Source organism: Aspergillus pseudotamarii (assembly GCF_009193445.1).
Source record: "Aspergillus pseudotamarii strain CBS 117625 unplaced genomic scaffold BDV38scaffold_5, whole genome shotgun sequence".
Lineage (NCBI taxonomy): Eukaryota > Fungi > Ascomycota > Eurotiomycetes > Eurotiales > Aspergillaceae > Aspergillus > Aspergillus pseudotamarii.
Genome location: NW_022475019.1, coordinates 1 through 14665, shown reverse-complemented (window position 1 = coordinate 14665; position 14665 = coordinate 1). Strand labels below are relative to the sequence as shown.

Here is a 14665-nt window from a genome sequence, read left to right as displayed (position 1 = left end):
ACGGAGCATCCCTTATCCCGAGCCTTGTTGAGCTCAGGGTGCCGGCGATGTTTTGCTTCTAGAACCATGCGCACGCGTGATCTTTGCTCTGATAGACTTTACCGACGGTGAAAGTGTCTGTCGACGCACCTTTATGTGTCCCACCTACAGCATACAGCTTTGACAGTGTCTCCCTCAATATCTAGCTCGTCCCAATCGGCAAAGGCAGAAAAGACCTACGTGCCCAGTAATAGATAGCTATGGTTGACTACGAACGCCGTCATCACGGGCCTAAGGGTGGTCGCAAAAGGCGCTATAGAGGTTAGTATGGAGTTTTTTTCTCATTGCTTAAAACAAAAACAAGCTATGGCATCTACCACAATACTGTTTCTCTTGATCTCTCGTATCGTCATGTTTTTAATAGCTCTTTCCACTAACAATTACTGCGGATACAGAAGACGATGACTATGATCGACGCCAGAGGCGCAGATATGAAGAACCTTTGGTTGCGAAGGTCCGAAGACAGCTATTAACCATTGCTGAATCTGTACGATCACTCTGCTTCGGCGTTTAGTTTTTGGTTATTAATGTCATAACTTACACTTTCTCGTTAGGCCGCCAGAAGAGCCGAAGACGATGTTGTGAATATTGCAAAAAGCGTCGCCGAGAATTATGAGGATGAGGAGCTGAGACAGACCTTTGTTGATATTTCAGTTGACCTGTACGCTTAGGCTGGCCCTAGTTTCTCGTCCGAACGCTAACACAATGCGACGCGTGACAGTGTCCTCGAGCAGCCCCTGAAAATCCCCTTTATCGCAGCGACGGTCTTGTCTGCCAATGTCTACAGATCGGAGCTTGTGTCCCATGTCCTTACAAAAGCGAGCGAATACTTGCAGCACTACATCAACAACGGGGCGTGGCGTGAAGTAAAGCTTCTTCTCCGGTTTCTTGGATGCCTACAGATATTATATGAAGGAGACGGCATCTTTCCAATCCTGGAAGAGCTTTTTGAGCGGGCCGTTGTTCTGCAGACAGCCTCTTCTGAAGATGTGAGCAGTTACGCTATCCATATGTGCACATCCACTAATAAGTCATGTATAGTTGCTAGGACTGGAACTCGTGAAGATAATTCTCTTCACCATTCCGTATATAATGGCTTCTCCCATAACAGGTTTTGAGGCTCGGGCAAATGCCCTTCTTGAAAAGACCGACATCATTGCATCGACCCCGCATGCGTTGGTGGATTTGGTTAATCCGTTTAGCCCAGAATATGACACTCCATCTGCAGCACAAAGCGTTATTAGCCTTCTTCAAAGTCAACTCCAGCAGGAAGCCAGCCGGAATTGGGAACTCTCATGTCTTCCTCGACCGTGGAAAGGTGGACGCGACAATGAAGAAGAGCAGAAACCCTTGGATTCCGGCGCAAAGCATGCATTCCCTCAAATAACTGTGCCCGACCCTGTACGAAATGGATCCAGAGCGATTTTCCCTGAAGTTTATATGTCCGTGTATTCCAACGAAGAGGTGGAAACTGTCCCTCCAACGTCAGATATTGCGTCATCTCTGCTGCGGGACGCTCTTGTTGACACGATCAACATCCTTGACTTCAACCGTATTGCCACTGCCAAGTATCTCATTGACATTGACTGTTACTTTGCACCGCATATTTTCGTGAAGCGTGCAACGCCCTTTGACAGATTACGCGATATCTCTGGGGACCGCCCGACGTGGAAGCCCGAAGACGTGGCCGTGGATGCAGTTTTCTCCCAGTTATTCCAACTTCCTTCCCCGCAGCACAAGCTTGTGTACTACCACTCAGTTCTCACAGAGTGCTGTAAGATTGCACCGGCTGCTATCGCTCCGAGCTTGGGGCGTGCGATTCGTTTTCTCTATCGCAGCTTGGAAACGATTGATCTGGATTTAAGCCATCGGTTCTTGGATTGGTTTGCTCATCATCTAAGCAATTTCGGGTTCACATGGAAATGGAGTGAATGGTCAGTCCCACCGTAACGATACAGATCCTTGTCTTTAAGTCAAAAAGAAAAGAAAGGAAAAATCATCATTACAATAATAATAATTGACAGAATGAGGAGCTAACCGTTGGAAAAGGATCGATGACCTTGAACTTTCCTCAGTTCACCCAAGGATGGCCTTTATAATCGGCGCGCTGGACAAAGAGATCAGGTTAAGCTTTGCCCAGCGTATTAGAGGAACACTTCCAGACCCTTATCAAGACTTGATTACAGAAGGCAAGGAGAAAGATACTCCCGACTTCAAATACTCATTAGACAGTAAGTTCATGCGCTCCAATCCTGTCGTGGACCTCTTAAGAACTTGTTGACTTATCATCGCCCTCGATAGCCACACCCTATGCCAACGAAGGCACAGAAATTATGCAGCTCATCCGTAAGAAAGCAACTGATGATGATATTCTGCCAATAATCAATGCTATTGAAGAGCAAGCTAGGGCGATGGGGGTTGAGGACCCTATGCTACCTTCAACAGACGTGTTCGTCACAGCGATTTGCTTCGTTGGGTCAAAATCACTTTCTCACGTACTATCTTGCATTGAGCGAAACAAGGAACGACTTTTAGCCATTGGCCCCAAGTCCACTCGTGCACGTCGCCAGATTATAACCTCTGTCATGGAATATTGGACCGATCAGCCAGGAATCGGCATCAATATCATTGACAAGTTACTAAATTACACTATCCTGACACCGCTATCCGTCATTGAATGGGCACTGGTAGACAAGCTCGAAGCCGGGACGATTTTGGCGAGAACACATGTTTTTGAGATGGTATCAGCCACTGTGGGAAAGGTCACCAACCGTCTGCGCCAAATCGTTGCTGCACGGACGCAGCCGGGTCTGTATGAGCCACAGCTGAGTGTTCTAGATGAAACCTTAAACCGTGAGAAGACAGATATGCAGGCGCTCTTCAAGGTAATTGAAGATTCAATTGTGTCAGTCGCCGAAGGCAACAACGATGAATTGATGGAAAGGGGTGATGGAAGTGGTGAGCTACCAGAGGACGATATCATCAGACAATGGGGATGCCGGTGGCTGAGAGCGTTCAGGCGAAAGGCCGGCGTTGAGGAATCATTCATTTCTGAAGCCATGGCCACTGCAACTCCTATCGGAACAATGGCACCTCCGCCCCAGGAAGAAACCACGGCTATGGATGGTCCAGCAGATGGAGATCTAGACGTCGCGGATGCAGATGGGGCGGTGGATGTCTCATGAATTTTATCTGGGGGTCATTGGGAGGCTTCGCATATTTAGCCTCTTCTGTCGGCATTCTTTCTTGTCTTGGACATTCTCCTAAACGAAGGGTAGCTGCATACTTGTTTATTATATATGCTTTCCTTGTTTTATTCTTTTTTCATTTCGTTTTTCTCTCCTTCCATTCTTTTTTCAAATAATGGATGAAAAGAAAAGGAGAAGAAGAAAAGGCCATCTTAGACTGTAGTTCAGGACTGGTTCGATTACTCACCAGCTGGCATTAGGAATCTCGAAAGATCTTTAATTTGGCAAAAGTCACTACCATATCTCAATAAACCCACTGCATGGGTTGGGCATTGTTAACACTAGATGTTGAAAGTGCAGCATATAAAAACAAACTGTGAGTATAACTGGGTTCCATTCTTAATATGTATACTTTAATCTTGACCAAAACATATAATAATAAATCACTATTCAATCTCATAGGTGTATACCTATTGACGCTATATATGACCGTACACTTAGTATTCTGGTAAAAAAATCAAGGTAGTGCAATTAAAATTTGGATCAATTCAGCAAGCTGGCCTCGTAGTACTTGGGCACTTGGGCAATGCAAGTGTCTTCAACAGGTTGTAAAACGTACATCTAAATATTGGGCATAGGTTTAAATCGTGATAATGGGAACCGGCTAAGACTGCTCTATAATGGCTTTCATTCCTGCTTTTAATTATGATTGAAATATATGTACAACGAAACCATAAACATGGGGGGTTTGGAGTGATTTTCACCATTGACAATGGTCCATATCACGATGTGTCAGTGACTGATTATAAATACAAAAATAGGTATGCAATAATTAATATACTAGAAACAGTATTAAACAATGTGGCTAGGGAAGAGACCTGATGGCATACACGTGCCCACAGGACAAATTAGGAAAACATAAATATCGTAACACTCACTGTCAGAAGCAAAAGAGCCAAGTGAGGGTATTGTTAGCGCCATCCAGAAGACGGTTGTGGCTCTCTGAATCTAGCGGGGCACAGAAAGAACTTGTCCGCTCCCAGTGAGCGGTTTGACGACCTATATTATTCGCAACAGCCGTCTAAGCCAGTCAACAGTAGTTCCAAGAAGAGTTGAATAAAAGGGAGACAGGAAGTGACATGACAGGCCCTATAGCGTTAATCACAGGTCCTTCTTGGACTCATCTTCCACTAAGTAATTGCGATCATCGTCTCCCTCGACGTCCTTGAGGATAGATTCCATCTCTTTGGTCTGTTTCTTCCATTCCTCCTTATCCATCTTTGTCTCACGACGGAAAAGTTCCTCGTTTGGTTTTCGGTAACTTCCTCCCAATCGATCCCATAGGGTGGTAAATTGCCCATAATTATAGTTGAAGTAAAGGTGGTGCATTGTATGACAGGCAGCCCCATTGATGACCGGGCTGTTGGCAACATATTCACCGTCATGGATCAATACGGTCCAGAGGTTGATAAAACCGAAGAGAAAAACGTAGGCGACCTTCTGGAGTGGGAAGATGAAGGGAAATACGTGGTATGGGACACTCTGAGACCATCCATCCAGCGGATGGAAGGCATGTGAGGCGAAGGGGCTGGGCATAATCCACTTGTGGTGTGGCTTATGTAGAGACTTATAGATCAATGGATGGTGTAAGCCGCGGTGGATCCAGTAAATGCAGAAATCGGTGAATGCAATGAACAACGGGAACTGTATGATGCTGTAATACGGAAAAGGTTCGTCGGAGAAACCATCATACAACTTCGCATAACCCCGGACCTCGGCGACCAAAAAGGGGGCAGTCAGAAGAGACATGATGGGCATAGATCCCATGGTCTGTGCAATCTCCATGGGAATTTGGTTTTTGAGGAACTTCGGGTGTTTAACGGTAGTCTTGTCCCAGATAAAAATATAAGACAGTGTTGCAGATATGAAATAGGTGATAAGGCCGAATATCCTTTTCCATAAATGACCATTAGACACCGGATTCAGCCTTAGCGAAAGGGGTTCTTTGCATACCAGACAATCAAGAAGAAACTTAGGAATTGGCGATAGATGTTGTTCCTGGGCCAAGCACTCATGTACGCGTACTTCGAGGGTTCCAAATAGATCAGGTGTGTGGCCGGTTCATAGATGAAGGGCTGGGATGCGCCGAAAAAGGACAGGGTGCTATTGACCGCATGATTGAAGCCAGGAAACGAGACTGAGGACGAAATGGAGACGGGAAGAAGAGCGGCATATAAGCGGTCACCAATGAAGGTGTCCCAGATTTCAAGAGCGATATCCATGATCCCTTGAGAACCAATCTGAAAGGTGGTATAATCCGGGTCCGACGAAAGAAAACGATTACTAACTGGCAATGCGTCCCAATTGTTGTAAAGAGTTGGAAAGGGAATGAGAAAGCGGAAGAGAGGAGAGTCAAGTCGGGTAAATCAGAAGGGTGGATTTTAGGGATAGGTTGGAAATTAAGTAAAGTGGAGAGAAGAGGAAATTGATGTGAAGCATGGATGGAAATGAATAAAAGGAAAGTAGCCTATAAGGATCAAGCTCGGCATCACACCAGGCGGAACACTTACAGCCGTTCCCCGTTTTCTTTTTTTGTACCTTTCGAACTCGGGCTTCTTTTCGCGGTCCGGAAAGTGGTGGTGAGGAAGTAGTTATCTGCTAAGTGGGAAGGGCCAAAAAAAAAAAAGAAAAAAGAAAAAAGAAAAAAGAAAGAAAGAAAGAAAGAAAGAAAGGAAAAGAAAAGAAAAGTAAAGTAAAGTAAAGAAAAACGGTCACGCAGCCAGAATAACAGGCAGATATTCATCTAATAATGGTGAGCTAGAAAAAAAAGAAGAGGGGGGGAACATGAACATCGAAGGACGGGATCAAATGAATCTGAAATAAGCAGTCACTAGTATTATCCAACAAATATAAACTGTCGGTTGAAAGTAACTAAGTATGTACTCTTATCATACTCGTCTGCATTTGCCAGCTGCCCGGCTATTCGACTAGTAGATCTCAGCTTCGCGTACATTTGCATCAACACCTGTAAATATATAAACAGAAACACGAATTCCCCAAGAGTGTAGTGTTGGGGGCATACCGTTCACAATTCCTACCAATATTAATTCGGTTCGTTAGAGGGAAATAGCTATAGGAATAGATGTCTAGGTTTACTTCCTCTCTACAAGTAGCACATAACTATCTTCCCTGAAATAGCTTAGGACAACTTCGGTACTGAGAACCGAACATTACAGCTTCTTTTCATCCTCTTACCATAGTAGACGTTGCATCCAACCTACTGAGGCGTTTCATCAATAGAGAAATGTCACATTTGTCGTGCTAAAAGTTACTATATAATATCTCCACCCTTTGCTTTTCTCTCTTTCTTCCTTTTTTTTTTTTTCCCTCAAAAAAAGTAAATAATGAGAATAATAATAACAATAATAAAGGAAGTAGAAGAAATAAACAAAAAGGTTAAGGCAATATCATTGAGAGCCAAGTTGCGTCCAGAAAACATAAAAGGTACATCATGATCGTCACAACGGTAAGGGTTACAGAAAGTAACAAACTATGGGAATATAGGTATATCATGTAAATCAAATATTATGGGAAACCATCTGTGAGATGGGCTATGGTATTAGTAGGAGTACGCATGTCACTACCATGGGCATAAATCCACTTATGGACCTCTTAATACTGTCCCTTCTCTGCAAACGGTCTTTCGGGAAGCCCCGCCAGGCTAAAAAGGGGCCAGTCCCGTCCGTCGCTTCTTCGCCTATCGCCTCGCTTCTCGCGCCAAACCTTCAGCCGCCTTCCTGCCCCCATCCATTTCCAGCCTTGATCTCCGTGCTTGAACTGTCATCTCCAAACCTCAACTGCATATCCTCCCCTTACAGCTCCCTCCACGTCTCTACCGCTACATACACAACACCCGCCCTTATTAATTCGATATTGCCACAGCGGTTGGTCCCCAGGGGCGCGCTGTGATGCGGCTGCATTGACTTTCTACCAGCAGCCTTTAGTCGTTTCTGGTCGGCCCATTTGTCAAACCGAACTAACCGTTCGTTCCTCACATCGCGCGAATAATCCTTTTATTGGTCCCGCCTGATCGCCCTGAGTTATCTTCAAATATACCTTTGATCTTTGTCAATATCTACTGAGCACACAGACTAAGCGTAACGCGCAATGTATAACACGCATCGCGGGATGGTTCCCGCTCCCAACTCCCGTTTGACGGAGTTGCTTGATCAACTGCGCCAGGAATTTGAGAATCAATCAAGGAGCACCGGCGAGTTTGAACATCAATGTATGTGTGCATTTGAATTGTCTTCTTCTTTCCTTATTTGGATCTGCCACGTTTCAACCCTCATTACCAGTACTGTCAGGCATACTTCCCTACAAGTTCTTACATGATTGGCTCCTCCGATACATCTGTCGCATGAAGCGTGATAGTTCGCTGAGAATTACTAAGAGTTCTCTCCGTTTATCTTACTCAGAGATGAGGGAATTCAATATTAGATAAAATAGATTGCTAACAATTCTTTCAGTAACCGGTCAGCTCCAAGAAATGGAAATGATTCGACAGAAGGTCTACCAGTTGGAACAAGCACAAATCAAGATGAAGCAAGAGTACGTGTCTAAGAGACTACCTTCCAAAGACAATGGCCTTTTCGGAAGCTAATTCTTTGCAGCTATGAAGCGGAAATTCGAGTACTCCGTCATGAGCTCGAGTCGCGCGGTGTTCAACCTGTCTCGTCCCATATTGCTGGCCCAGCACAGCACGCTGGCCCTACTCAAGCACCCCCACCCGCATTGGGCCATGGCCCCAGTAATCTATTCGGTGGGATCATGGCCAACCAAGGAGGTAGTGGTCCCGGTCTTGCCCCTCCCCCTCCCCAGGATCAGCAGCCTCCCCAGCATACCCTTCAACAGCCTGCTCCCGCGGCTCAGCAAGGAGCGCCGCAGCCACCGCAGAGCTCTTTTGGGGGATATCAGCCTGGTGCTGCTGTGAACGGTATGTTGTGACTGAGTTCATAGTGGGTTCTTTGATGTCTGACCCGTACTCGCGGATCTTTTGTACAGGCTACGCACCTCCGCCTCCGCCCACCGCCTCTCCTGGACCTGGAAAGAGACCCCGTGCCCCCCCTGGACCAGCAACTCCCCAGCAAGCCCACCAACTGGCCTACCCTGATCCTCGTGTGTCGCCTCAGTTGGCCCGGCCTACCCCACCTAGCCAAGCCCTTGTCCGTGACCGCCCAGGTAACATGTTGGCCAACTGGAATCCAGATGATTTACCTGCCTCGCAAAAGCGCGAGGGTGCTGATTGGTACGCTGTATTCAACCCAGAGGTGCAGCGTGTGTTGGATGTCGAGCTGGTACATCACCTCGTTCATGATAGCGTGGTTTGCTGCGTACGTTTCAGCCGGGACGGCAAGTATCTTGCAACAGGTTGCAATCGTTCCGCTCAAATTTTTGATGTCACCACTGGCCAGAATGTGGCTACCCTTCAGGACGAGAATGTGGACAAAAATGGCGATCTTTACATCCGCAGTGTTTGCTTCAGTCCAGATGGCAAGTTCCTCGCAACCGGCGCCGAGGATAAGCAAATTCGGGTAAGTCCGAGTACAGCTCTTCTGTCACCCTCAAGACTCGCAATATTCACCTTTAATCCTTGCGAGTAATGGCAACAGCTGTTGTCTATCATGTATTCTCTGAACATCATCTTTACACCCGCCCTCCCGTTTCCCTTTGTTTGATTTTTTTGGTCAGGAGGCTGATTGTGTGGGCTCAAGGTTTGGGACATTGCTGCTCGGACTATCAAGCATATCTTCACTGGTCATGAGCAAGATATTTACTCTCTTGACTTTGCTGGAAACGGTCGCTATATTGCTTCCGGCAGCGGAGACAAGACTGTGCGCCTATGGGATATCCTGGATGGCAAGCTTGTCTACACCCTCAGCATTGAAGATGGTGTCACCACCGTTGCTATGTCACCCGATGGTCACTACGTCGCAGCTGGCTCCCTGGACAAGAGCGTTCGCGTCTGGGACACTACCACCGGCTATTTAGTTGAACGGCTGGAAAGCCCTGATGGGCATAAAGACAGTGTTTACTCGGTTGCTTTCGCGCCAAACGGCCGGGATCTAGTCAGTGGCAGTCTTGATAAGACCATCAAACTCTGGGAGCTCAATGTTCCCCGTGGTGCATTCCCTGGGACTGGGGTCAAAGGTGGTAAATGCATTCGGACTTTCGAGGGCCACAAGGTTTGTTAATGTCCGCGACTGCAGCTACGGCCTGCTGTTTACCTCAAGCCAAATCATATAGATGCTAACCGCACTTTCGGCTTAGGACTTTGTGCTCAGTGTTTGCCTGACTCCAGACGGACACTGGGTTATGAGTGGCTCCAAGGATCGGGGTGTCCAGTTCTGGGATCCGATCACGGGAAATGCGCAGATGATGCTACAAGGCCACAAAAATTCTGGTCAGTATCAAAATCTCTTGCGGGCGATGCCTTCGTCTAACTTGGTGGTAGTTATCTCGGTGGCGCCCAGCCCGACAAACAACTTGTTCGCTACCGGTAGTGGTGATATGCGTGCAAGAATCTGGAGGTATGTATCTTTATTCACCCCGCTGCCGTAGCTTGACAGGCCTCCCGATACCATCTTTTATGAATGGATGTTTCTGACCTCATTTCCTTTTGCTAAGGTACTCTACATACACTGGACGGTGATGAGATGCTCCGGAGAAGGTTCGACGCACATGGGTTTGTACTTTCTATGTTTGACCTATCCCAGCCAATTTAGTTTTCACTTCTTCTTTCGCTCACAACCTCCACATTTACCTCATTAGTGATATATGGGTCAAGTCAAGTCAGAAACAAAAAGGAAAAAAGAAAACAAAACCAAAAAAGGGCAATGTGTGTACGGATAGTAATTTGGCTGATTGGATTCTTTCATGTGATCTTGGGCTTTGCTTGTCATGAACTAGCCCGGTAGTGAATTTGAAGGAGCTGGATGCGATTTTCCAAGGGCGTATCGTGGATGCTCACTTATTGTAGAAGGCGCGTCGAACTTCCATTTGAATGAGAAACCGGAGTTAGCGTAAACACCTCTATCAAATCGCCTTGGACCCTACAGGCTGGATGGACCCCGTCACAATTATACAAGATTATCTATTTTAGCGCCTGTCGACCTTCATTTACTCTGTTTTGTTACGAAGGGCGGACTCCGGGTATTGAGTGAGGAGCTTATGACCCTATACTGTACTTATTTCGTATGGGGTTGTTACTGAGATGGCCGAGGCCACATTGGCTTACGAAACATCATCTCAGTTCTCTTCTCTCTCTATCTCTTTTTCTTTTCTTTTCTTTTCTTTTCTTTTCTTTTCTTTTCTTTTCTTTTTTTTTATGCCTTCGGCGAAGAAAAGAGCTGACACCGTGTCAGCATACAAATCAATGGCAGGCAACATGAGCGATATGATGGATTATCAACATGTGCCTAGTAATAGCTCTGTATCCTTATGTTTGGCTAATTTTGGTGTATGCATGCACAGTCGGTACTAATGAAACCCTATCCCTGTTTTCGTCCCTTGACTTTTACTAAGTCGAGGGAGTGTGCCATAAAACATCATAGAGGCAAAGGCAAGGAAAGAGAGGGGAACAGAAAATCCATCAAGAGTACGAAGTACAAAGAGAAAGGATAAAGATAACTGAAAGACTCCTAACAAAATGTATCAAGGTAGCATTGCTTTCCCACCTAGCGTGTTGAGTGAGGTATGGCTCCTTTACTGTATCCCTCAGTGCTATACCAAGTACAGCCGTCGATCGCCCTATCAAATTTAGCCCCTTAGGTAGTTTAGAATAGGCAGTATTCATAGCTCGTATTACAACAAGCATGGTGGTGCAGCTCAACATAATCGAGGTGAGATGAGATGATTGCATTGTTCACCTAGGGCATTGTGAACTAGTCAATAGGTCAGATAAACAGGCTTGATTCAACCAAAAGCCTCAAAGGAAAAGTCATAATCAACGACCAAAGCATAAAAATCTTTAAGAGCTACCCTATGCTGAATAGCGCCATTGATCAGATCATGGATATTAGTCCTGATTATGATTCAATAAAGCGACCAGGTAAATAAGAATTAAAAATAGGTTAGCAATCCTACTAGCCCTCTGGCAAGCCCTGACGATCACGAGGGATTTGGTCATTCTACAGCGTAGCTTAGGTTGAATACTAGCTGAGGAGTCCATCACAAGGGCCCGGGTGGGGGGGGGGGGGGGGGGGGGGGGGGGGGGGGGGTATGGATAAAAAAATCAAAATCAAAAAAATACTAAATCAAATCAAATCAAATAGGTGTGGTGCATACACCAGTCAGCTTCTGTCTAGCAGTGGAATTTTCGGGGCTATGGGCGGCTATTGGGAAATAGGTATTTTTATCTTACAGGCGGAGAGAATTCAATGCCGCGCTGATCCGCTTGAAATGTCGGCAAGAAGAAAAGAATGAAAAACGCAGTCTGTTTTACCGCTTTCATTCTTTTCTTTCCCCTCTTTTTCCTTTTTATTTACCCTTCAACTTGAGTAATTGTGATCAGCAGTTTTCGCTCCGAAGTCTGTTGAACAAAGAAGCTATCTATAATAGACTGCCCCTTTGGTAAACCTAACAATCTAGTAGATAATGGGATTGTCCTCTCCTCCATCGGAAGCGCAGGCGGGAAGGAGGCTAAGGTCACGAACGACCCGTGCAATTGATGTATGTGAAAGCTATGACATTGCTAACTACATATGGCGTTCCGAACGCACTGCAAGGGCTCGGGGGGAATAGATGCAATATCCTCCGGAATATGGGTCGGAGCAAACATCATGCATGCCCTTTCCCTGTCGAGTTAGCATGCAATTACAAATACTATGTGAGTCGTTGAAGAGCTCTATCAAGCGATCATTCGTCATTCCATTGTACACCTAGCCATAATCATCTACCCATTTTGCCTCCAGGACTAAGCAGAATAGATCAACTCTATGATGGGTCCTGCGGTGCCTGAACCAAGGCTCAGGATTCAAAGCCCCTGTTGGTAGATCGCTATGACATGATGCGAAATGATATCCTCCCAATAGATATGTGATGTATCTTGTTTTCAACCACCACCCCTGTTTGCTTTCATGTCTTTGGGTAAATCTTTGTTAAACAGATGGTGGAAATCGCATGCCGTTATCCAGTCAATCAATATCCTTTTTTCTTTTTGTGTTTTATTGTGTGTTGTATGTACTGTACTGTACCCCGTACATCCATACATATATTCAATTAGATGTATGCTCGGTTATGAGAGGTAAAATAACTGTGCGTGTAATATCTACGCTGTAAAAATTTCCCTCGTCTTTTTTTGGAGGGAATTAGTACTTGGAGCACCACTAGTTTCTTTTCTTTTTTTATCTTTATCTTTAGTTTTGATTTTGTTTCTGTTTTTGTTTCTTCCCCCCCTTTAGCGCCTCGTGTTGCTTCAGGCCAGTAATAAAGTGTGAAAAAATCAAAGGGTACCAGGATTACTCTCTAGATCTGGCCCAATCAATTTTGGCAAGTCAATGAGTGACATACCCACTACTATTTAACATTTACCTTATGCGGGCTTAAGTATGATGATAATTTTAAGACCGCGCGTTCATCTTGGATCTCTCCTTGTACGTATTCTATTTACACATGTTCCTAATGAGTTTATCGATATACCAAGAGGTGCAATGACGCATCGATCTATGGATCATCATGGTGAAGAAGGCCCGGCCCGCTACAGCGACGGGGGAATGATTGAAATGGTTAGCATCTTCCTTATTACTACCAGTCAAAATGCGTTACCCGTAAGTTTTTGCAGCCACAAGCTCTCCTTGCACCTAGCTTCTTTCACTCTCCGCCTGTCTCTCCCTCCGTCATATATTCTATTATCATCATGATTGATTTTCTTGTCCAAAAGTGTCAATTCATGGGGTTAAAGAACAATGCATGGAGAGTACTACAGGAAATGGACAATAATATACTAACCTACCAAGGTAGTGGAAGGCCTCCAACGGCTAAGACGGCCACGGTCAACGTGCGTGCGTGTGTGGTGAGGAGGGGTGGGGACAGCAGTCTCTTTTGCTCTTTCCCAACTGTATTAGTCAAAGGCAATAGATGATCGGACGCTGGGATACACACACACAGTATACTTACTCCGTAGAAGCTCGGTCAAGGGGTGCCGAATCGTATGGGACTAGAGTCAGACCGCCATGACTCGCAGTGGATCGAATGTGTGACGCGTGACTACGTAGTAAGAAGTTTGGAAACCTGTGTGGAGCAAATCAATTAGACTGGACAACATCCACCCATGGAGCTCGTTTGTTCTTGCTTGACAAGGTAAGAGTCTACGTACTAGCTCAGAGGTCGTCTACTCCGTAAGAGTTTAGGTACGTATCCAAGTATGTATTAGGCATTGTGGTAGACATTCCTCGCCAGCCGCGGCTGTCGCAAAGGGTGACGCCAAGGAATCCATCCAAAGGGAAGGGGGGCCCTTCCAGCAAATGAGATACTATGAAGTTCGTATTTCCACACTATTGATCGGCTGCGGACGGTCCGTTCAGTAGCTCTGCCGGCGAACCCTTGTCATAACTTTACGGTACTTCTGTCACCCGCAGGGTTTCTTTTACTGTGGCCATACTCAGGGAACCCTCCCATTGGAGGTTGAATGCAAAATAGTTGTCCTCAAGACAGTGCCATCTATACTCCATATACATGCATTTCTCTCATGCTATGTGCATGCGTCGGGTATACGAGCTGATTCCGAATGATCCATGGCACTTTGTCTCATTACTAGGACACAATATTCTCGACTCTAGGCGTCTTCAGTCCCGGAGCTCTCGGGCACCCTGCGTATTTCTGCAGCCAGTCTTAAAATTCCCATCCACTCCGAAGCTGCATGTGGCGTACCCTCTGTGTATGTACTAGATGTACTGCAAGATGCTTTGCCGCATCGGCCGGCTCCAAGCAAATAATAAATGGATGAACTACTGATTTTCAACGAACACAGTGAATATCATGAAGCACCTAATTTGCTTGGTAGGTGCCCAGGTCTTTCAATTCTGCTTCTTCTCCTCCCTTTCTTTCCCTTATTATTATTATTATTATTTTTTTTTATTTTTGTGACCCTCCGATCAGGTCAGAGACCTAAAACAAACGAGATGCTTCCAGTCTCAAAGATCTACGCCCATTCGGGTCATGCTGATCGGTGCACTAGTGAGGCGAGTGTTGACCATCCTCCTTGAAACTGCTTCTTCTAGTGGTCGGGTGGGTTCCAACAGTTCAGGTGCCTGCGTAGATGACGAGGATATCCTAGTCGACTCATTCTTTCTTTCTTTCTTTCTTTCTTTCTTTCTTTCTTTCTTTCTTTCTTTCTTTCTTTCTTTCTTTCTTTCTTTCTTTCTTTCTTTCTTTCTTTC

At 45.6% G+C, this 14665-nt stretch overlaps 4 protein-coding genes across 4 annotated transcripts; 2 read left to right on the top strand and 2 right to left on the bottom strand.

Moving 5' to 3' along the window:
• The first annotated feature begins 58 nt into the window (after positions 1 to 58).
• On the top strand, positions 59 to 3769 carry BDV38DRAFT_235630 (NCBP1 family protein). The gene is made up of 7 exons (XM_032053369.1): positions 59 to 300; positions 435 to 526; positions 594 to 700; positions 761 to 1028; positions 1081 to 1973; positions 2089 to 2270; positions 2341 to 3769. Exons 1-7 carry the CDS (start codon positions 240 to 242, stop codon positions 3222 to 3224), a joined length of 2487 nt encoding a protein of 828 aa, XP_031918123.1. The 5' UTR covers positions 59 to 239; the 3' UTR covers positions 3225 to 3769.
• Positions 3770 to 3903: 134 nt separating this feature from the next.
• On the bottom strand, positions 3904 to 5904 carry BDV38DRAFT_235623 (sterol desaturase family protein). The gene is made up of 2 exons (XM_032053368.1): positions 5241 to 5904; positions 3904 to 5178 (listed from the first exon to the last, which is right to left on the bottom strand). The coding sequence occupies exons 1-2, from the start codon at positions 5507 to 5509 to the stop codon at positions 4389 to 4391; spliced, it is 1059 nt and encodes a 352-aa protein (XP_031918122.1). The 5' UTR covers positions 5510 to 5904; the 3' UTR covers positions 3904 to 4388.
• A 1095-nt stretch (positions 5905 to 6999) lies between these two features.
• On the top strand, positions 7000 to 10654 carry rcoA (putative transcriptional repressor TupA/RocA). Its single transcript, XM_032053367.1, has 8 exons — positions 7000 to 7515; positions 7757 to 7838; positions 7901 to 8223; positions 8292 to 8821; positions 9002 to 9472; positions 9558 to 9690; positions 9742 to 9817; positions 9915 to 10654. Exons 1-8 carry the CDS (start codon positions 7395 to 7397, stop codon positions 9937 to 9939), a joined length of 1761 nt encoding a protein of 586 aa, XP_031918121.1. The 5' UTR covers positions 7000 to 7394; the 3' UTR covers positions 9940 to 10654.
• On the bottom strand, positions 10514 to 11283 carry BDV38DRAFT_235614 (uncharacterized protein). Its single transcript, XM_032053366.1, has one exon. The coding sequence runs from the start codon at positions 11146 to 11148 to the stop codon at positions 10879 to 10881; it is 270 nt and encodes an 89-aa protein (XP_031918120.1). The 5' UTR covers positions 11149 to 11283; the 3' UTR covers positions 10514 to 10878.
• Between the last annotated feature and the right edge of the window lie 3382 nt (positions 11284 to 14665).

What these genes read in the sequence shown, in the direction of transcription:
- BDV38DRAFT_235614 (XM_032053366.1), bottom strand. Translation starts at nt 11,148, where the DNA reads ATGCAATCATCTCATCTCACCTCGATTATGTTGAGCTGCACCACCATG.
- BDV38DRAFT_235623 (XM_032053368.1), bottom strand. Translation starts at nt 5,509, where the DNA reads ATGGATATCGCTCTTGAAATCTGGGACACCTTCATTGGTGACCGCTTA. An exon ending in AGTTTCTTCTTGATTGTCTG is followed by an intron (nt 5,179 to 5,240) that starts GTATGCAAAGAA and finishes TTTATGGAAAAG; the next exon opens with GATATTCGGCCTTATCACCT.
- rcoA (XM_032053367.1), top strand. Translation starts at nt 7,395, where the DNA reads ATGTATAACACGCATCGCGGGATGGTTCCCGCTCCCAACTCCCGTTTG. An exon ending in GCCTGGTGCTGCTGTGAACG is followed by an intron (nt 8,224 to 8,291) that starts GTATGTTGTGAC and finishes TCTTTTGTACAG; the next exon opens with GCTACGCACCTCCGCCTCCG. An exon ending in GGACTTTCGAGGGCCACAAG is followed by an intron (nt 9,473 to 9,557) that starts GTTTGTTAATGT and finishes CTTTCGGCTTAG; the next exon opens with GACTTTGTGCTCAGTGTTTG.
- BDV38DRAFT_235630 (XM_032053369.1), top strand. Translation starts at nt 240, where the DNA reads ATGGTTGACTACGAACGCCGTCATCACGGGCCTAAGGGTGGTCGCAAA. An exon ending in TATTAACCATTGCTGAATCT is followed by an intron (nt 527 to 593) that starts GTACGATCACTC and finishes CTTTCTCGTTAG; the next exon opens with GCCGCCAGAAGAGCCGAAGA. An exon ending in AGACAGCCTCTTCTGAAGAT is followed by an intron (nt 1,029 to 1,080) that starts GTGAGCAGTTAC and finishes AGTCATGTATAG; the next exon opens with TTGCTAGGACTGGAACTCGT.